This window comes from Lontra canadensis, unplaced genomic scaffold (assembly GCF_010015895.1).
Source record: "Lontra canadensis isolate GAN:19392208 unplaced genomic scaffold, GSC_riverotter_1.0 scaffold38, whole genome shotgun sequence".
Taxonomy (NCBI): Eukaryota; Metazoa; Chordata; class Mammalia; order Carnivora; family Mustelidae; genus Lontra; species Lontra canadensis.
Window position 1 is genome coordinate 1,105,827 of NW_022631032.1, and position 23,208 is coordinate 1,129,034.

The following is a 23,208-nucleotide window of genomic DNA, read 5'->3' on the forward strand; positions in this document are numbered from 1 at the left end:
TCAGTTAAACAAGTATCCTAAATTTTAGGAAAGTAGAGATATAAACAAAATGTTAGGGAAAATAGGCATGATTTCATGCTCAGGTCTGGCAGGTCAAAAAGAAACATGGCAGCATGGCTTATAATAGAACTACAGAACTAGAAGCAATTTCTATGAGAGCAATGAATATAAAGACTGTATGTCTTCATTGTAAGCTCTTCTGGATCGTTTAAAATATTAAAGAAACAGAAAACAATAATGTGAACTGAATGTGGATGTATATTAAAAAAACTACTAAAACTAGAAGCAGTTTAGGTTCAGAAAAAATGATAAAGACAACAAAAGAACTTTGTGCCAGTTATATTAAAAATAAAAAGAAGGGAAAAGTCAATCCCTTGGTGGGGGGAAAAGAGTGCAATTTAACAGATAGCCAAGAGAAAACAAAAGTACTCATCTTGAAATCTGAAATTTTTTGTTTTCCCAAGTAAGAAGGGGTCAAACAATTGCAAAGGAAGAACCAAATTTCATATAGGTGAGAAAACAGTGACTATCTATTTCCAATAAATTCATGTTTGACAGTCAAATGACAGATGTGATGCTAGCTTTGATATCACAACAGTAGCTGGTTATTGGTCTGAGGAGATCATGAAAAACGGCAGCACTTCAGAAGACTTGGGAGAAGTAAATGATGGCTAACTTAAAAAGGGAGAAACAGTATCTTCCATAACCATGCTCTGCCAACTCAGAATTGGGTATGGAAGCAAGTCTACAAGGCAGCTGGGAGCCCTAGAAAGACAGTCACCAAGGTACTACTTGGTTAACAGTTCAGGGAATACCACTGATATAGAAACTATCTTTTTTCCATTTTTGATAGTTATGGGGTTGATACATCAGGGCTAAGTAATACAGTGATAAATATTTAAAAAAATTTCCATAAAACACTGATCTCAACAGAAAAGAGTTGAAACACAGAAATAATCGTTAAGAAGACAACCCAAGAAGCCAGACGGACTGCCTGAGGATAATAAGCACTTACACTTATTGCTGAGATGATTAAATGAATACAATGTGTAAAGTGCTTAGGACAACAGTACCTGGCACAGAATAAGCTTTCTATGGTTTAGTTTTTTTTTTTTTAAAGATTTTATTTATTTATTTGACAGACAGATTACAAGTCGGCAGAGAGGCAGGCAGAGAGAGAGGAGGAAGCAGGCTCCCTGCCGAGCAGAGAGCCCAATGCAAGGCTTGATCCCAGAACCCTGGGATAGTGATCTGAGCAGAAGGCAGAGGCTTTAACCCACGAGCCACCCAGGTGCCCCTATGGTTTAGTTTTTATTAATAGTAACAATGGAATAATTATTATTGTTACATCCTTGTGAACACATCTGTATTCAACACATCAAAATGCTTACAGGGGGGCTCAGTAAGTTCACAAAAGGTTACGGAGTTCTTGGCTTGGTCTTAATCCATTTAACAATGTTATTAATGACTGGAAAGAATACAGAGGACAAACACACAAAACTTGTAGATTCAAAGCTAGGAGGAGAGAAAAGCAAACTGTACAACCAAAATGAATTCTCTTAGCCCTAAATCGCTAACAATATTTCAGAGTAATTATATGTCCTAAATTGAGGTAAACACAAAATGAAAAACAACTTCCACATGAAATATACGATCAGATTTGCATAAGGTTTTTTCTTTTTTAAAAAATATTTGAGGGATTTTGTTGTTCATAGGTTAAATGAGCCACAAGCTTCAGGTCCTCTGAAATGGGGTGAACTAACAAAAACAAAAACGGAATTACCGGGAGTATTCTGATCACAGGACATAGTCATCCCTCTGAATATTAACACATACAATTAGGTGCCACCAACTTTGTTTCCTGACACAGGGAGACAGGCACTTGAGATGAACAGTGTCCCAGATACTGTGTCCATGATGAGTAGGACACCAGAAAATATACACAGAGAGGACTAAGGGGACAAAGAAGAGTCCACAGATCAAAGGCTAGGGAGGCTGCCTTGACTTCACTGAACTGAAGAACTTTCTAAAGGTAGACAGAAAGAGTGAGCTACCTAGTCTCTATCATTTAACACAGATAAATAACAGAGATTATATGACTGTCTGCCATGAAGGTGAGGGAAGGAATTCATGGAGCTACCTGTGAGTTCATCAAGGGGAGGGCATTTTGTTCACTGGCACTCAGCTCAACATACAAAATAGCCTACAGATGGTTGACAGAGATGAAAGGAAAAGGCCAGGGGAAAAGGCATCACTTTAAGTCTCTTTCAGCTCTAAGATTCTACTACTAATAGTACTTCATAGCTATTACTAGCTAATAGTTATGTTTTTTATTAGAAAATACACCCCAGGGGTGCCTGGCTGGCTCAGTTGGTGGCGCATGTGACTCTAGATCTTGGGGTTGTGAGCTCAAGCCCCAAACTGCGTGCAGAAATTACTTAAACAAAAACAAAAACACTCCAAACTGTTTCTGTAAAATTTAGGTTAAAAAATAACATTGTATATTGGGGCGCCTGGGTGGCTCAGTGAGTTAAGGCCTCAGCCTTCAGCTCGGGTCATGATCCTGGGGTCCTGAGATCAAGACCCGTATTGGGCTCTGTGCTCAAGAGGGAGCCTGCTTCCCCCTGCCCCTGGCCTGCCTCTCTGCCTGTCAAATAAATAGATAAAATCTTTAAAAACAACAACAACAACAAAAACAAAAAAACCATGGCATAGGGTGCCTGGGTAGCTCAGTTAAGCATCTGCCTTTGGCTCAGGTCATGACGCCAGGGGCCTGGGATGGAGCCCCGCATCGAATGGGGCTCCCTGCTCAGCAGGAAGTCTGCTTCTCCTTTTCCCTCTCCTTCTGCCCCTCCCCCTGCTTGTGCTCTCTATCTCTCTGTCTCAAAAAATAAATAAAATCTTAAAGAAAAAAAAAAACAAGATAACATGGTATATCTTTAGGATTACTTCATTCGTTTGTTTTGAAAATAATGTCAAAAGAGATTCTAATCAAGTCCTGAGAAGTAGAGTTAAACCCTTCGGTTGTACCGCCTTCTATTAAAAACAATTACAAAGTCATTATTAGACTTCCTATACAATTTCCTGTAAAAAATCTAAAAAAAATAGGGGCGCCTGGGTGGCTCAGTGGGTAAAGCCTCTGCCTTCGGCTTGGGTCAAGATCCCAGGACCTGGGATCAAGCCCCCCATTGGGCTCTCTGCTCAACAGGAGAAAGTCTGCTTTCTCCTCTCTCTCTCTGCCTGCCTACTTGTGATCTCTGTCAAATAAATAAATAAAATCTTAAAAAAAAAATCTAAAAAAATAAAAAAATTATAGCTAGTGTCAGTGTGTACCATACAGCCCCAGAGACATCAGATTATTTGACAACCAGGGAAAGTAACCTTGTGGCTCATTTTTCTATACGTCACCCTACTATCAGAGCATTTGGATTACCATTAATCTTCAATAAGAGAAAACAAAGCTTACAAACCAGAAACTGAAATCTTCTTCCCAGAAACGCAACCTCAAACAGTCTCCCAGGGTTACCTCAGAGTCACCAATTAGTTGAATGGCTTCAGCCAAAGCTGACCAGAAGATAATCTTCACATTTTCTTGTTCAAAGTATGTGGCCCAGGCACTCCGCTGCTCAGCAGTCAACAAATCGGCCTTATTTATCAGAATGACGTTTTCCTTATTATCATCTATTTCCTTCACATAACATTCCTAGGCAAGACAAAGGTATTTAGAAAGGCCTCTTCAAATAAGTGAAAACTGGGCTAATTATACTGAAAGCCCCCATAGAGTACTAAAGGTTTTTACTGCCCTCAGTTTTAAGTCAATCCTAATTTAAAGATTTTCTATCCGGTACTTTTCTACTGATCCTTCTCAAGAAGCTCTGAAAAAGTTAGATAATATATACCTAAAAATACCCTCAACATTAGCAACTGGAAAGGATAAAAGGAAATGCTGTCCTACCCTGTTGAAGTATAATAGATTATTTTTCTTTAAAGATTGTAGCTCCTCTCTTTAATAGTGCTGAGTTGTTTCTTTTTTAGAAAAGTTTAAGAAATGCAAAATTAGGACATTTCCCAGCCAGCAGGGATTATTTTTCAGCCAAGTGATGACAGCCAATATAATCTCATCTTTTCACGTAAAAAATACTTTTTGAAGACTAAAAGAAAAACAAGACCCAGTAACTGAAATTAATTCACAACCACAGCTCTTCATTAGGAAACAAGATATAAAAGCAGACTTCATAAGAGTTTTAGCATTCTGATTTTTGTCCCTCACCAGTGAATTTAAAAATATTCTGCAGCAGGGTGCCTGGGTGACTCAGCTGTTTGGGCATCTGCCTTCAGCTAGGGTCATGATCTTGGGGTCCTGAGATTGAGCCCTACACTGGGCTCTCTGCTCAGCGGGGAGCCTGCTTCTCCCTCTCCCTCTGCCTGCTGTTCCCTGCAGCTTGTGCGCTATCAAATAAATACGTAATACCTTTTTTTTTTTTTAAAGATTTTGTCTATTTATTTGTCAAAGAGAGAGAGAGCACACAAGCAGGAGGAGCAGCATGTAGAAGGAGAAGCAGGCTCCTTGCTGAGAAAGAAGCCCCGTGTGGGGCTTGATCTCAGGACCCTGGGATCATGACCTGAGCCGAAGGCAGATGCTCAACCAACTGAGCTACGCAGGTGTCCCATAAACAAAATCTGTAAAAAAAATATTCTGGACTATTACTATTATGGACTCAAACACTAACAGGAATACTTCACATGTGTACAGTGTTTTATTAATTTAAAACCTGCATTTCATTTCATGTAGCCTTCACTCCTTAATTGTTACTCCTGCTGGTGTTTTACAAACTTAGTTTGCTTGTAAAATATCACAAGAGGTAATAACTAAGGTGTGAAGAGAGAGAACTTAATAGTATGGGTAAGCTGTGACTAGTAAGTACAATGCCAGTTCAACTGATGTCTCTTAAAAAATGAGAAACACTGGCAAATGTCTATTAATAAACTGGCTTCTAAACTAAAAGCTAGAAAAGTCAGGTGTTTGTCCTTCCTGCAGATGGTAATACTAGTTTCTGATGGAAGACACCTGTCTAAGGAGCAGCAGTACACATGAGGAGGCCTCCTTGAACACAGCTAGAGGACAGAACTGAACGCTTGCCAGCAGGGACTGCTACCAGTGATGCGGTCCTCCCGCTGCGGCTCCAAGAACTTCACATCTGAATTGTCACACTTCACTTACCAAATCCTCACATCTAAACAGGAGTGGGTTTCGAGCATCTACTATCTGGACCACGATATCACTGAAAAAGAAAGGGGAGATACTCTAATCACTGTGAAGCGCAACAGTAACCATATAACAACAATAGCAGTTTCCGCACATTAAGCATTTGACACATTTAACGTTTTAAGGTACAATTACCCCCAGTTTATCTGTGAGGAAACAGGCATAGGACAGTGAAGTCACTTGTCTAAGGTTACCAGCTGCTAAGTGATGGAGCTGGAATGGGAAGTCAATCTGGACCAGAGGACATGCTTGTAATCATAACATTCTCTTGCTGTTCCACGTCCTAGAGAGCCTCTGATGTTTCATTCTAAAGCTTCAACTGTATCTTCTAGTAAACTCTTCTGGTGAGGCAAGAGTATTCCAAATACTTCAGTCCAAGGGGAGGTCTACTGTGTACTCAGTACCTAATCTACACTGGTGTTCAGGCCTCAAAAGAAAATGAATAAATCACTTGCTGACAGCTGCCACTATCAAAGCCTGTATCTTAGTTAAGCCCAGGGCTGAAGAGAAAAAAATCTAGCAACTAATCATCCACCAGTTTCAACAACGAAGCATTTAAATGGCTAAAATACAAAACGGGAAAATATCAACTTAAGATGGCACACTGAAACAGGACCAAGGAGTCCAACTTCTGCATCACACAGAAGATGCAGCAATAAGAAAACTTTCTGTAGCCGAGAGCAAGCTCCTCAGAGCCCTCACAAATGCAGTAGGGACTAGAGTAGCCGAGTGCTTTGAGAATAAATCTCCCACTTCTCTGGGAGGATCCTCCTTTCATTCTGCCTCCATGGCTAGAAGAGATGCTCTAGTGGCCAGCTGCCACCAGAAGGAAACAAGCTGCAGGCATGCTCACAGCGGTCTCCTAAAAAGCCGGGTTTGGTTAGCCTGTTCTGAGGTAATGTTTATGCAACTAGGCTGGACACGGAGGAAATGTATTAAATCAAACTTACCATTTAAGGCAGGGCTTTAACAATCCAAGTGCATGTTCTTTCAGAATAAATTTCCAGCATAATATTGTGATTCCAAGAACTCACAGACTTGCTAATTAATGACAAATTGTTAAGTTCTTTAATTAAGTGGGTCCCGGTATTTCTTCCTTAAGGTATTACCTATCACTTTCAAACTGTGAGGATTTAACAGAAAATGCAACAATGACTGCAAAACATGGACAAAGCCTAATAAACTAAAACTGCAAGGTCCACCAACATCAGGTCTACCCGCAAACAAGCAGACACCGGGAAGAGAAGACAAACTTCAGACCGCTTGCTTCGTGCTGCCTGAGGCTGCAGAGCAAAGTGCTGACCGTGTACCAGGAAAGGCTTCCACAGTACAATAGTGCTTTATCCTCCTAAATACGGAGTTCTGCCCTCAGTGCCCCAGCAGCTTCCTGCATTTCAGTGACAGGGTATACATCAAATCTTTTCCAATAACTATGCTTGAAATTAAAGAGGCAGATGGCTTAGCTACCCTGTTACCAAACAGGAGACATCTGTTGTACCAAACACATCAATAAATATTTCCTGTTAAAAAATGTGGCAGTAGTCACTTCAGTAATATTTCTATGTCAATCAGAACTACTTCCATGTGATAAAAACTATATACCGCAAGTTACAAACATGCTCTTTTATAAAAAGAGAACTACCTCATAATGAAAGTAACAGAGCAAGTAACGCTGTAAAATAACTGAAGTGAGGAGTTTCAACAAGTACAGGCTCCCTCTCAGGAAACCAGGTGCTTATTGAGGGACATAAAACATGGGTAAAGGGCCATTCTGTCAAGTGTGAAAGAATGAACACCTATGCTTCCCTCTCAAAACCTCTAAGAATGAAAGTAAACTCTGAAGCGTATTAGGACAAAGAGAAAGAACAGCAACAATTGAGACATGGTAGCCCAGTCAAGAAGCAAGTCTGTTCATACTCCCCAGCCCTGAGGGAGCAGGTAAGAAGCGGCTGATGCAAGGTCTCTAGGCAAGGGTGAAGTGCAGAACTGCAATCAATCTGAATGAGGAGCTCTTAGGTCGGCTCCCCTGTGCCATCGAGGTAGGCAACTATACCTCCTCAATCTCCTATCCCAATGGCAGAAGGCTAGGGTCTATTATGGAGAAAATGAACCTGAGAAGCTGAAGACTTGGGACCTCAAGCACAGAAGGTGGGAAAAAGGTGCGATACTGAAGAAGAGGGGATTAAACAAGTCTACGCAGCAAATAGTGGAAATGCACAACTTCTTTGCATCCTACCACCCACCATCTTTAGCCATGCTCTTGGCAGGAGACCATTTTTTTTTTTAAGAAACTGACTGGCTCTAGGGAAAACCCCTACAATCCCAACATCTTAGGGGTATTCCAACAGAATAAAATTGACCCCTACTTGGTCCTGTACAGTGAAGTCCACAGTCGGCAAATTCTAACCAAACAGGTGGTCTTGTCAATCATGTTTATAATGCTGCTTTTTTTTTTTTTTAAATACTTTATTTATTGGGGTGCCTGGGTGGCTCAGTGGGTTAAAGCCTCTGCCTTCAGCTCAGGTCATGATCCCAGGCTCCTGGAAACGAGCCCCGCATCCGGCTCTCTGCTCCACGGGGAGCCTGCTTCCTCCTCTCTCTACCTGCCTGTCTGCCTACTTGTGATCTCTCTCTCTCTTTGTGTCAAATAAATAAATAAAATCTTTAAAAAAAAAAAAAGATTTTAAAATACTTTATTTATTTGTCAGACAGAGTGAGCAAGAGAGAGCACAAGCAGGGGGAGCGCCAGGCAGAGTGAGAAGCAGGCTCCCTGCTGAGGAAGGAGCCCGATGCAGAACTCGATCCCAGAACCCTGAGATTATGACCTGAGCCTGAAGCAGACGCTTAACTCACTGAGCCCCCCCTAGGTGCCCTAAGAATGCTTCATTCCTAAATATAATCACACTGGGGTGCCTGGGTGGCTCAGTGGATTAAACATCTGTCTTCAGCTCAGGTCACGCATGATCCCAGGGTCCTGGGATCAAGCCCTGTGTTGGGATCCCTGCTCAGTGGGGAGTGTGCTTCTCCCTCTCCCGCTGCCCTACCCTCCGCACTGCTCCCCGCACCGCTTGTGCTCTCTCTATCCCCCAAATAAATAAACATCTTTAAAAAAAGTCACTTGATACCTGAGGGAGGCCTCTTACATAAAAGTCAGAAACCAGAATAAATAAAAAAAAGGAATAGGGAGTAAAGTCAGACAATGTAGAAAGTAGGAGAAAACCTAAAATCAAAAAAACAAGCAGAAAAACAAAACAATACTGTTAAATATGCAGATGGAGGCATTCCAAGGCCAGGTTTCCATATGTTAAACCTTGTTACCATTTTTCTTTGGAAGCAGCAGTACACATCTTTAACTGCTCAAGAGGTCCTGAAGAAGAAATCCACTGTGCTCCACAGAAGTTCCCCAGGAGATCAGTGGGTCTTCTTGAGCCTCGTTCAAGCCTAACTGAATCAAAGGGGCCTGCACAGAGTCTGTGAATCAGTAGCAAGCTTCTACTTTCTAGACTCTTTAGAGATTTGCCTTGTTACCCTGACTTCCCTATATTCCAGCCCAACAGCCTTCTCTCTGTCCCTGCAGGAGGAGGATGGAGAAGGTATGCAAGTGACTTAAAAAAAAAAAGGGGGGGTGGTGGTGCCTGGGTGGCTCAGTGGTTAAGCCTCTGCCTTCGGCTCAGGTCATGAGCCCAGGGTCCCGGGATCGAGCCCCACATTGGGCTCTCTGCTCAGCGGGGAGCCTGCTTCCTCCTCACTCTGCCTGGCTCTCTGCCTACTTGTGATCTCTGTCAAATAAATAAAATAAATAAAATCTTAAAAAAAAAATTAAGATATAATCCATACATCATAAAATTAACCCTTTTATTTTGTTATTTTTTTAAAGATTTCATTTATTTATTTGACAGAGAGAGATCACAAGTAGCCAGAGAGGCAGGCAGAGAGATTTGGGCCAGGTGCCCCAAAATTAAACCTTTTAAAAGTTTACGATTCAGAGGTGCGTGGGTGGCTCAGTGGCTCAGGTCATGATCCCAGGGTCCTGGGATGTAGCCCCACGTGGGGCTCTCTGCTCAGCAGGTAGCCTGCTTTTCCCACTCTCTCTCTCTCTGCCTGCCTCTCTGCCTACCTGTGATCTCTGTCTGTCAAATAAATAAATAAAATCTTAAAAAAAAAAAAAAGTTTACAATTCAGTAGTGTTTAGTATATTTGCAAAGTTGTGCGACCATCACTACTAATTCCAATTAAAACAAATCACTCCTTGAGTCCCACAATCCTTACCAGGTGCTCCTTCCTCTGTTTTAACTTGGCCCACTGCCTTTCTATCTGTAACACAGCAGGAATCACACTCTGGATTTACCATGTACTGATCATCTGAGGAAAGACTGCACTTCATTCCTGTGCCCCCCGATCCCCCCCAACACAACATATTTTCTCTTTGCAAGCAGACATCTACCCCTTTCACACCCATATTTCCAATAGGAATCAACAGACATTTGTTGAAATAACTGTAGGTACTTCAGAACTCATCTTAGAGAAAACACCATTCTCACACGCTTATCAACATGTTTACTTAATTAAAAAAAAATCTATACTTGAAAGAAATATAGCATTACACTTTCAGTTTTTATAATAATTCTCAATAGCCATTCGCATAGCTTAATCCCTGAGCACCTTGGCTCCCGGGGTCTATGAGCATTTACCAACATCTGAATCTAATCTAATACCATTAATGTCTTAGTTACACAAAAGGAAAATGGTAACTTACCTTCTCTCAATCACCCTCCAGAGCTGGCGCCAGAAGTCCAAATTTCTTTCAAATGGAGTCAACAGCAATTTTTGTTCCTCTTCTAGCCTGGCTTTAGAATGAAAAGTTTTTATCTTTGCCAGATTATAATCGAAGGTTTCAAATAGTAAAAACCACTCAAATTCACTGCATTGCAAATATTAACTATCAAACTGTTATTAATTTCTGCTGAGCCAAAAAAAAAAATCAAACTTGAAATTTTATACTTAATTTATTTAAGCCCTAGACATTCAAAATAACATTTCTCCCACACACCTCCTTCTGGAAGAATGCTTAAGAGAGCAGTGATCAACTCCAGGGTGACTAACGGCTAGAAAAGAGTATGAGGGAGCGAAGGCCAGGAATGGAGTGGAGTAATCAATTTATCATCTTTGTGCAAAGATGCAGTTGTACCCAGTAACGCTGGTCACACACAGAATTTGCACTTGAAAGAAGAAATCTACCATTTCCTTTTTAAAAGAATCAGGCCTTCAAAATGCAAAGACCAATGCAAACACACCAAAATGCTAGGCTCAGAATTTCAAGACCAATCTTTCTATATTCCAACACTCACCGGACAAGTTGACGTCTCCATTCTAGAAAGTTATCTTTCTCTGCCTGTTTGAGTTCTTCTGGACTAGTGTTTTTGTCCCACTTTGGTCTGAAACAATCACAGAGAAAAAAAAATTCCATGTGAATTACCAAAATAAAACAGGGGATTTGGATTTAATAATGGCAGTGATAAAAGGAAACAGGAAAAGAAAGAACATCAAATGAAAAATTTTATACTCAGGATGCCTTATAATGTCCTACATTTCTGCTCAACTCACCTCCGTGGCACACTCAAGAACTGTTTGTTTTCTTCGTGGAGTTTCTTAATTCTCTGGCTCTCCTCAAAAGATAGCAGTCCAGTTCTAGCCTCAGGATGCACAAACTTGATATTAAGCTTCTCTGTTTATAGAAGAAAAGAAAGCATTGTAACTGAAGTGGCAATCTATTGAGTGGATATTAGTCATTACCTTAAAATGAAAAAATATAGCATCTAAAACAGAATTTGAGCTTTCTTGATGTAGATGCCTCCAGCCTTGGATAAATAATTTCCAAGTGAAGTTATCTACCAAAAAAGGAATGAAAGAGACAAATCTTTACTAAAGCTTTCAAAAGGCCAATCATTTTTTCAAATACTCATTTTATAAAACTCCATATACTGAATGCATTTCAAGGAAACAGAAACAGTAAGAGTGGGAAGGGATTGCAAAGATTGAGTACAACCCATCTCATTTTACTTATGGGGAATAATTATCACCCAATGGGGGAGGTGGGGAAGTAAAGATTCAGCAAGGAGACTCACTCCAGTTAAAACTGGTGAACTATCACACAGCCATCATTTATGTAGGATGTTTTATGATGAATGCCCAATTCACAATTACTACTATATAACAATTCAAAGGAATAATAATAATAAAAAAAAGCCATGTCCATGTATAAACTACAGAGACCTCTGCTCTAGGGCTCTGGGTCTCTATTTCACACACAGCCACCTCGTCTCCATGGGCAGGTGATTCACTGAGAGAAGCCAGTTAAGCTTCTTACCAAATTGCTAAGGGAAGATCCTATTCAAAGATAACAGAACATCTTCAGCAATGTTTCTCTTGATCTTTAAGCAGATTACAGTCTGCTACCCTTGTCAGACCATCAACACCATCTAGGAGCTCCATCTGCACAGTCCAGTAACCTACAGTACAGCCCACCCAACCACTATTTTCATTCATGCATCCTCAACCAAGAGTCAAAAAACACACCCCTCAAGCCCCGTATCTGGTAATTCTTTCACAGAATTCCTCCTTCCAAGGGTGATCTTCCAGCGGATGTTCCCAGTCTGCTTTGTCTAATCTCTACATGCCTCTAGCCCCTTGAATCTTTCCTTGTCTCCTAGTCCCTCGTCCGGCTCAAAGATTCATTTCTTTTCCTATTTGGCCAAAACCATATAGTACAACCAGTCTCCAACTAAACATCAAAGTTCCTTACTCCACTGCACCCACTGTCTCATCTCCCAACCCTCAGATAAAGCCAACTATCCATTCTCGTTCCCATTTCAGCAGCACTGCTCTGACGGCTACGGCAAGTAGCATAACAATGCAGCCACTTGGCTGTGAACTCTTTACTCAGAATACTCCTGACGCCCAATGTGTCTTTTCCCACACCAGGAACGAGCTCTCCATCTCTCAGGACAACAACTGCATGTCCTACAATTCCATTATATTCTGACACTATCAAGAGTTGTATGAGCCTCCACAGGTTTAAAGGCTCAGTCCCCCAAAACTGTTGCACTTCAGATGCCAAGTCTCTGAATGGGCTTTTATGGAGGCTTTATTGCACAGGCACAACTGATTCAATCACTGGTTACTGGTGGCGAGCTCAATTCTAGCACCTCTACTGAGGTCCTCAGAACTCCAACCCTCTAAAAACAGGGTTGGTTCCTTGTGCAATCAGCCCCCTGCAGAAACTACCTAGGGTCCACAAGTAACCCCATTAACATAAACTCTGGAAGAGCTGTAAGGGGATGATAATGAATAACAAGACACTCTTCTCACCCCCAACTCAGGAAGTTACAAACAAAGGTTTTAGAAGCTCCAGTTATTGGAACCAGGGGTGAAGACAAAACAGCACAACATCACACTTACTTATTTGCTGAAAATAAAGAGTACTACCTGTGTCATCTTTTAAAAGTAGAGTTCCCAAAGAACATTTAGCATTTCTTATTATTCTGCCCTCCTTGGTTAGGCCAGGGGCCCATATAAAAATTTATTTAAAAACCAATGACCCATCCAAAACCACGCATTTTCTCTCTCTCACATGCGCACGCACACACACACAAATTTGGCATGCCATTTGCAGGGTTCACACAGACAAGTGAAATATGTACTTTCCAGATTAAGAACCCCTAACTCTGTATGTCCAGTAGGATCTTCAGACTGTAGAAAACTGACAGAATTCTATCACCTCTGCATTACTAAGGGAAAGGATGAGAAGGTATGAAACAATGAGGTATTAATGGATTTTTGAAAGGTTTATGAAGGTTTCACTGTGTAGGCATGATTGATTAAATCATCAGTCCTTCGTGATTAACTTGGTAGTGCCGAAAAATTCCAATCCTCTAATTACCAACTAGGTCTGTTTAGAGACCAACCCTCATCCTGAAGCTATCTTGAGATTCCTCAAGCACCAATTATCTTACCAGCATACAGAAGGACATTCTTATCATTGTAGAGATTCCAAAGATATATAAAATATATATTAATTATATGACAATTCAGTGTCACTACAAATGTTATGGGCTCAACATTAGGTAAGTCCTAGGACTTGACCTAGAAGAAAGACAATCTCTCTATATTCTTGGTTCTTCCATTCCCTGAACTCTAACTACATTCCCTTCAGATGATCTTCTACCTTAGTTGAAAAATTGAAACTATTAGATACCCACCATTTCACCTTCTCATCTACACATTTCTTAATGCGTGCACCAACCTTCAGCTTGCTTTTGACACTATTCTATTCCCATCTCCTTCCAGACTTAGACTTTGTTCCATTTCCTCATTAAACTCTATTTCCCCTCATGTTTCTAAAAATTAAAAATTTTTTAACTACGTAATACATAAACTCTTTTTTTTTTTTTTAAGATTTTATTTATTTATTTGACAGAGAGAGATCACAAGTAGGCAAAGAGGCAGGCAGAGAGACAGGAGGAAGCAGACTCCCTGCCAAGCAGAGAGCCTGATGTGGGACTCGATCCCAGGACCCTGACATCATGACCCGAGCCGAAGGCAGAGGCTTAACCCACTGACCCACCCAGGCACACCCATAAACTCTTTTAAAAAAACTCAACCATAAAGGCAAACATTCTCTTTGACCCACCCCTAACCTTCTTCTGCCCACCCCTGCAATCTCTGTTCTCTCCCTGGAGATTATTGATTAAATGAGTAGGCCTCTAAGTTTTTTCCTAATATACACATAGATATACAGATTGGTCAGATTATTTCCTTTTCCTTTTTTTTGGAGGAGGGGGGAGAGAATCTTGAGCAGACACCCCAATGCAGGACCCGACGTGAGGCTTGATCACAAGGCCCTGAGCCAAAATCAAGAGTCAGATGCTTAACTGACTGAGCCACCCAGGTGACCCAGTCAGATTATTTTCTTAATGCAAATGGTACCATACCATGTATACTATTCCACAACTTGGTCTTTACATATGGTAACAGGACATGGACATCCTTCACTTAAGTATCCACATATTTACCTCATTCCTTTTACCTGCCACATAGTATTCCATAGCATGTCTATGCCACAGTTTATCCATTTTCCCACCTATTGAACACTTAGGTTGTTTTCAAGTATTCACTGTTTAAATACAGCATTATCTGGGAACTTGTCAGAAATGCAAATTCTCAGGCTCAACCCACACCTATTGAATCTCCAGAGAAGGGGCCCAGGAATCTGCTTTCCAGGTAATTCTGATGCTAACCCCTGAGAACCACTGATCTAGTGTAGATATTGTGGAAACACCAGGTCATAAAATATGCACTTTAAATTTTTGATACTGTGAAATCAGATGCTGTATTTTCAACCTCTCCATCTCTGCTGGCTCTTACCCCATAACCTACTGGTGTTAACCTGGATTCCACAGATAAGCTCACACGCACACACACACACTTCTCCCTGCCATAGTCAACTATCTCAAAAGAATAAAACGTGCTCACGAACTCTACTTCCTCACCTTCCTCTCTTTCTATGCCCTTTTCTCTCTCCTCCAATGCTGGCTCTACCACTCCTCACTCTTTTGCACTTACTCCACGCCTTTCTGCAACATCTGGTTTATTCCATCTCCCTATTAATCTTGTTCTGATTCTTTGTGCCATTCTTCCATTACTACTGTTTCAGTATGGCCTACTTCTCTTGCTGGACTAACGTAACTGGTCATTCCTCCTCAAAATCCATCAGTGATCTTTCAAAACAATGAAATCTAAAATCATGTTTGACACCTGCTTAAACCTGTCGAAAGATTCCTTTAAAGCCCTTATTCTCTCAGGCTCTAGCCCTTGCCCACCCCCTAGTGTTTGCACATCACATCCTGTCCCTGTGTACTTCAAGTACCCGCAAGGCCAACTTACAACCATTTTCTGAGCAAGGTAAGCTACTGCTCACATACTAGCTTGAGTCCTCCACCTGCCTGGATACGTCGTCCTGTGTCACCTCACCTGTCTTAACACCTACTCATCCTTTGAGACTCAGCCCCAGCGTAAAGCTTTCCTTGCTTGGCCCTAGTTGTCCTTCAGACAGAATGAATACTAACTACACCTTTTATGATCCCATTGTTTGCTACAGACTTCTTTCATAGCCCCTAAAACAAAATTCTGCAGAAACAAAAGTTATCTTATTCAACACTGTACTCTCGGTAGCCAGTACAATTCCTGAGAGCAGCTGGAGCCCAATAAGAACATTTAAATAAATGAATGAATTCGCTGAAGAGCACAATAAGGTTTACAACAAAAGAGCAACAGAAATAGTTTATAATGCTACCTGTGCCAGGTACTTTTCTACGTGCTCAGAAGACACATACAGAAAAACATGGGAGAGCAGTGATTAAAACAGATTACACGCATGGAAAATTCACTACAGTGCGTCAACAAGTGCTTTAAAATACAATTCAAACTGCCTACTTAACAAGAGCAGGCCCAGGGAGTTGGCTTCTAACAATGGTATCAGAAAACATTTTCTGGAAAATTCTGGTACTGCCCGCCACAATGCTGGTCATTTTTCTACAAAGACTGAGTTTCTTGAACTCGATACAATGTATAATATGAAGGTTTTTAAGAGCTTAATTTTAAAACTGTGGCACATTCTGAATGTCACAGCTTGGTTCTACTTGATTAGACAGACCTTCCAACACTCTTCTGGGATATCTGCCTTTGGGTTAAAGACTACCCATTTCTGAGTTTAGTAGGGTCCACAAAACACTTCCAAGTAGACAAATTTGCATCGAGTCAGCAAAGCTGGAAGAATGACCAGTGTCTTATGTACTCAGGAATAAACAACTTACCAGCTACAAACTCTGTTCCTGCAAGTTCCGCAGTCGCAAGGAAATCATCCAGGGAGCTCTGTTCAGTCACTGACTGAAGATTAAGACGACCCCAATCATAGCCATCATTGAGCTCACTTGTGTGCAACTATGAATAAAACACAGGGTAATAACACAGCTGTTCTCTTCTGCTTCTGACATCTGAACAAACGCTAACCTCCCAGGGAACTGTTCTGTGGTCCTGAGAGTGGTGTCAGCCCCTTTAGAGTCAAAGCTAATGCCAGTTAACATTTAAGGAGTGTAAACATTTAGATACGACAGGCACTTTCCATTCATTATTTCATTTAATTTTCAAACCTTTTGAAATAAATTTTACTGTATCTCTATTTTGCCGACAAGGAAACAGTTTCAAATAGATAAAAATAATTTGCCTATAGGTGCTGCTAATAAATGGTAGAGAGAAAATCTGAATCCAGACTCTCTGATCCTGGCAGACTTAACTGAAATTTTTTATGGAGACCCACAGTAAAAAATGCAGATTACATAGTGACTCAGATGCTGTGATACACACAACGATGCAATTCTGTGCCAAGCAGCAGAATATGGGGGGGAAAAAAAAAAAGAATGCTGAAACAAAGTTACCTTATCGCATGTAATACACTCTGCTATTTTGAGTTCTATCCTGCTGGGTTAAAAAACCACTAGTTGGTACCTACTTAACTGATTTCCCAGGTGCAATCCCGAGTTTGATAAACACTATTCTAGCTACATGCTCATTACAGGAACAAATAAATTAAAAAACCAGAAGATTAAAAGAGTAGATGGTGGGTTCAAGGCCACAGGTCAGCAAAAAAATCAGAGTAAGAATCAAAATCCGATTCGTAAGAATTCATATTCAATCTTCCTACCACTTCCTAAAGGTTATACTGTAACAAGTTCCCTCAAAACCAACTAAAAATGATCAGTGATCTAATGTCTAGAGTAACTTGGACCTGATGACTACGGAAGAGCCCCGGATGCCTCTACTCTGCGTACAAACTGGCGGGACATCAGATGGTATTACAGTGGCGCGCACACACAGTTAGCACAGCGAATCTCAAATACCTAGGGGGTAGGTTAGAAAAACAAGCATCGAACTACTTCATCCGTTGTTCTAGGATCCTGAAATTGTGTTCATCCGTAGGTCCAGGGAAGTACTGGGCCAGCTCACCACGGTTTGGAGATGCAGTGTTCATCATCCACCGAAACCGTTAGGGAATAAAAAGGATGCAGCAAGCATCTGAGTTATTTTGTATTTCTGGCGGCAACTGGAGCCGCTCCTGGAGGAGTCATTCTTCGAACAATACCAAAAGAAGTAGCTTTTATGTGTTTTCTGCTCCGAAACTTTCAAACGCTCCCTGCATTCACCACGCTTCAAGCTCTCCCAACAGCCTCATCATCACACTAGCCCTCCTTTCCCGCCTCGACCTCTGCGCCCTGTGCCTCAATGGAAAGGGGGCCTGCTGATCCGCCTGAGGGGAACTTAAACGTACTCCGCTCTCCGAGCCCTCCTTAGGCGTCCTTTTCCCTACAAAATTTTCCTGTGACTTTTGACCCCGCGGCTTCGCAGCATGCAAACTCTCATAGCTAGAAAAAAAGGCCAAGAAACACGATAAACTGTCTTACCCAGAAGTCGCTGTGACGGTGGTTACGGCTTCGCTGAGTCTTCTGGCGGATAAGGGCCCGGCCGAGGGTCTCGGGACCTGCCGCTCTCCGCCGGCCCATGGCAGCACAGAGCTGGCAAGAACGCTCCCGGCAACGCACGCGCGTTTTCCGGTATTCAAGAGCTCGGTCCCCGGAAGTGACGTAAAGCGAGCCCAAGTAGCGGAAGCCCGAGTTGAAAAGAAGGCGGAATGACTTACTCCAAGCTACCCTTCGTATACCTCTCATTGCCACTGCTACAGAATATAAATATGAATATGTCCAAGGAACTTAATTTCTATAGCTATGTCCACGAATATTCGAGTTTGGATAGAATGATTGAATCAAAATAATGGTACCTTCCAGATTCGTGCGTCGATCTTTAACGTCCGGTGAGGAACTAGGAGACCTGAAAAACATGGCCGAGCGTATTCCGCGTCTTAGCCCCGCCTCCGGCTGCTTTTGTCACCAAAGGGCGGAGACACGGGTGAAGGACACTTCTGGCGCCAAGTGGCGTCGCTGGCTGGCGCTGGTTTTCGCCTGCGCCTCAAGGTGTGGCCCCAATGCCGTCAAGCCCAGAATCTAAATAGTTTTTGTTTACTTAGTCTTTACTAGCTGTGAACTGGGGAGAAAAGTTCCGGCCTGGATGGGAGCTCAGAAAGGAAGCGTCAGGAATGTTTCCAGAGCTTGGCAAGGTTGCAAGGAAAGCCAACCGGATGACTTAAATGCTTTATTTAAACAACAACAACTCCACTTAGAGTTGCACTAACATTTCCTATTGTTAAAGTGGAAACAGTGAGCCGGCTCGCTCTGCGACCTGGGCTTTTGGGGCTCACTCCATCGTGAATGGCCCAGCGACGGGCAGATGGAAAGCTGGGTGAGGGTTGTGGGGTGCTGCGCGTTTTGCTTACATTGTGAGAATCACCGCAGTGTTACCGCGTTCAGAGAGGAAGAAGCTTGCTCACGTCATAGATGGAATTTGTAAGGCGTCAGGTATCAAACTCCAGATCTCATCAGCTATCTCGTATGTTGCTGGGAAAAGGGAAGCATGAGGGTTGTTAGCGTGCGTTTCAGAACCCAGTGCTTCTCCGACTTGGTCATGCCTGTGAATCCTCCGTGGAATGGCGTCAAAATGCAGATCTGCACTTCTAACAAGTTTCCAGGTGACATGGAATGCTCTGGCCCAAGGGCCACCACGGTTTGGGTAGCAAGAGGAGTCCACTCCCTTCGGTGTCGGGGAAGGCACTGGACTGGCTAAAAGGTCAACCACCGCGAATTAGGGGCATGACCAGCTGGGACCATATCACCCACCATCTCTGGATTCCCTGCCTAACCCACCAAGAGCTAACTCTTAACTGAGTTGGAGTGAACTTCGGGAAACAGCCAAGGGTTTGCTGAAAAGCAATGTAGTAGTTGGCAAAGCTTCCGGAAATCAGTGACCACAGATTAGTGAAGGAATGAATCGGAATGTGTTTCCCTCCCATTTCCTAACATAGAAATGGTGTATCTTTAAATACTGCATAATCTCCATGGTAAGATATGGGAAGGATCCATGGAAGAGAGTAAATTGACAGTTCCTGGAATTCTCTTGAAGCTGAGTGGTTAAAAATAAAGCTTAACTCTGGGGCACTTGGGTGGCTCAGTGGGTTAAAGACTGCTTTCGACTCAGGTCATGATCCCAGGGTCCTGGGTTCGAGCCCTGCATAGGGCTCTCTGCTCAGCAGGGAGCCTGCTTCCCCTCCTCTCTCTCTCTGCCTGCCTCTCTGCCTACTTGTGATTTCTGTCAAATAAATAAATAAAATCTTTAAAAAAAATAAAGCTTAACTCATAAAGTAAGATTGCATGGATTCTGCAACAGTAGGTGAGAGAAAGAAGCCTGTCATCTCATTCCTAGAGCTCAGTCAGGAACTTGGGATTGCACCCTTGTTTCCTTTTCCAGATTTTGTCATCTCCAGAGATTTAGAGAGAGCAAGCACTTTGGGGTTCTATTGTCATTATCCACAGGCTCCGAAAAATCTTAACAAATAAAGTGAAAATTTAATCGAGACTAGCAGAGAGTCAAACAGACACTGACATTGTAAGATCACAATAGCAGCAACTATTCTTAGCTGACAAGTAAGACAAAAATAATTCTAATATTTCCTAATTTTTTTCTAATATTTTCTAATATTTCTGTCACTGTGGAAAAAGAACTATCTGAGCCTCAGTTTTCTTATTTGTTTATTGGGGTAAGAATAATCCCTATCCTGCAGAAGTAGCAAATCAGATAATGCTGAAAGATCATTGCCTAGTAGTTCATGGGGTACCAATTTTCACAGCTGAACAGTTTCCCAAACAATTGGATGATGCAGGTAAAAATCCACATGTGGGATTATGAGACTAGTTCATTAAGAAGAAGGAGGAAGGCAATTGAGGGTCCTGATGAGATAAGATTATGGGATCCAAACTGAGAGGAAAGTGACATTGAGTCAGTAGTGGTGGTAGTGGTGGTGAGGGTAGAGCACGGTGCTGGCTCCGGACCAAGTGGAAGGTGTTGCAAAGACGAATCAGCCCAGGTTCCTGCCCTCCCACCGTAGAAGCCATTCTACCCACACACTTTGGGGAACAACACAACCCAGCCAAACTCCTCTCATCATTTTGACACGACAGTGGAAATGCTCATCTACCAAGTCCATGTTGGAAAACTGGTCAGATCCTCCTGATTCTCCACATAGCTGAGATCTTCTGTTGAAGCCGAGATTCTCTGCACAGCTGACCTCTGGAGGAGGTTGTGTTGATATTGATTCATATCCAGCTTCCAAAGAGCAACAGAGAGTGAGTGTTCCTCACTGACGGTGTTGCATAATCCTTGATTTACCTCAGCTAAACAAATGTAGTTGCAAACCCTGACCACCCACACCCAAGAACAAATTTTGGAGTGGCTTTGTGCTCACCATCTCCACACTCCTGTGCCTCCCTGGGCCCCACATCTGTCTGGGGAGGGAGAAAGGAGAGTGGGTGGGTTTCCGTTTTTTCTTTTCACCCTTTGGCCAAAAACAGGTTAGTGGCAGAAACCTTGTTCCAAGGCAAGTTTGCAGCCCTGCTCCTCCCTCTCACCCATTCTCTACAGCACCTCGTTCCATCGGGACAGTAAAGCTGTTTGCATGAGGCTGAGGGTCGTGAAAATGGAAGTCTGGCAGTGTCTGCAGTCATTCAGTCAGTAAGGAAAACTCCCTTTGATCATCTGCCATTCTCAATTTATCCCTGTAAAAAGTGGGTGGATTCTTAGCAGCCCTTAATTGTGGTTCTTGTAAGCGACTAACTTAAATCGCTTCAATCAAACATTGATTGCCTGCTGGTGCAAGTCATTCTGTGTGCAATGAAAAGTGTAAAATACCTTTTGCTTTGGTGATAAAGGCTACAAGAGCCTATGTATATTATATTAGAACCTATGGATTTTTCCCAAACTCCTATAGTTTCCTTTTTTAAGATTTTATATATATATATGTGTGTGTATATATATATATATATATATATATATATATATATATATATATATTTGTATATATATATATACATATATATGTGTGTATATATATTTATTTATTTGAGAGAGAGAAAGAGAGAGCAAGAGCAGGGGAGGAGCAGAGGGAGAGGGACAAGCAGACTGCTAAGCATGGAACACAACATGGGGCTCAATTCCTCGAACCTGAGATCATGACCTGAGCCAAAATCAAGAGTCAGACACTCAAGTGACTGAGTCACCCAGGCGACCCCGAAAACCCTTGTAGTTTTATGTGGAATAGCCAGGGATTTTTACTCACAGATGACTTTGTAATTATTTTTGTCCTTACAGTAGTCAAGTGAGAAAGGGAACTTCTATTTTTCTGAACTTTTTTCCCTGTACCCATTAAACAACAACTTCTCATTCCCACCCTATGCATTTGTTTTTCTTTTCTGGGGTGGGAAAGTAGCAGAGGGAGAGAGAGAATCTTAAGCAGACTCCACGCTCAGTGCGGAGCCCAACTCGGGGCTCCATCTCACAATCCTGAGGTCAGAAACTGAGTCGAAATAAAAAAATTAGACACTTAACCAACTGAGCCACCCAGGCGCCCCTATTTTTCTGAACATTTAGTTGCACAAATTGAGGCCCAATAAAGTGAAGCAAAGTAAAGGAGAGTAGATGTAGAATTACTAATGACCAACTCTAAAATCTGCAGCTAGGAAGTGCCAGGTTTCCCCCATTCATTCATTCATTCATTCACTTGTTCATCGCTAGGCCCAGGGATTCAGCATTGGACAAACACCCTGTCCCTATGAGCTTAAATTTTAGTGGTTGTCCTGCAGCCAACCACTGCAGAGGGACTCATCCAAGGTTAAATAGCTCAGGTCAGTGGTGGAGCCATGACCTACACTGCCAGTTAGACCCTACTCAACCAGAATGGACTTCCGACCACTCCCCTTGAATTACTCTAATATGCTAACAAGTGTTAGCATGTCAACTTGGAATGTGAGGGAATGAGAAAAAGGTGAAGGAAGTGTGACTAGCCTCGGGAGTGGGGACTCCAAGGATATGTGGGGGCCATTTCTATTTATGTGAAGGACTGTTACAGGGAAGGGAGAGAAATTGCTCTGAGTAGACACAAGGCAGCCAGAACTAGATCAAATGGGTTGAAGCTACAGAGTGGCAATTTTAGGTTTAATTTCTTTGAACCTTCTTATAATCAGAGTGGTTCAAAAATGGAGTGGACAGCTTTATAAGATAGTGAGCTCCCTGCCACCAGGGGTATTCAAGCAAGCATCAGGATGTTCTAAAGCAGGTTCATGCTCCAAAGTGGGGGTTGGAATAGATGATCATTAAGGTGCTTAACAGACTTCTTACCCTGGGAGTTTCCCTTCCTCTTCTCACTACCCTATGTCATCCCAGTATTTGACATAACAGGGTGGTCTCAGAAAAGGTGCTCAGGCTGGCAATTGCAGGGCATGACTTCATCGTGTAGCCTGGGGAGAAGACGACATCCCACAGTGCTTGTCTTGGGAAGGCTGAGGGCACCGTGTACCACCATCTACCAAATTCAGTCAACGTTCGTTACAAATGCTATTATCACAAGTGAAAATGTTAAGGGGCTAGGTTTTGTGTGTTTTAAAGCTAACCATGCAGGGGCTAACGATTTCTCCTCCCTCCAACTCCAGAGGGGACAAACCAACTGGGTTCCTGCCTCTGGTGGCACTGATGAGAAAGGCTCTCTCATAAGGCTCAAGGTTTTGCTTCTTTTGACTTGTTATGCCTTTGCTTTTCTGGCTGGGTGCTGTCTGGGCGGCAGACACTGTAGGCCACAGTCCATGAAAGGAGAGGCGTCATGGCCAACATGGGCCCCAGGGTGACTTGGGGAGTTTGTAGGTGTCTGACTTGTTAATTTCCTCTCTCATTCC

At 42.3% G+C, this 23,208-nt stretch overlaps 1 protein-coding gene across 3 annotated transcripts in view; it reads right to left on the reverse strand.

The window, feature by feature from the left end:
• The window catches only part of LSG1 (large 60S subunit nuclear export GTPase 1), a 32,839-nt gene extending 14,933 nt beyond the window's left edge, over positions 1–17,906 (reverse strand). For all 3 annotated transcript variants that reach the window (XM_032869282.1, XM_032869281.1, XM_032869280.1), the window contains exons 1-7: positions 17,782–17,906; positions 16,138–16,264; positions 10,871–10,991; positions 10,615–10,701; positions 10,023–10,109; positions 5,222–5,282; positions 3,527–3,703 (exon numbers count right to left, since the gene is read on the reverse strand). In XM_032869282.1, coding sequence (XP_032725173.1) covers positions 3,527–3,703; positions 5,222–5,282; positions 10,023–10,109; positions 10,615–10,701; positions 10,871–10,991; positions 16,138–16,264; positions 17,782–17,880 — 759 coding nt within the window. In that variant the 5' untranslated portion in view covers positions 17,881–17,906. The remainder of the gene's footprint in view (positions 1–3,526; positions 3,704–5,221; positions 5,283–10,022; positions 10,110–10,614; positions 10,702–10,870; positions 10,992–16,137; positions 16,265–17,781) is intronic.
• Positions 17,907–23,208: the final 5,302 nt, after the last annotated feature.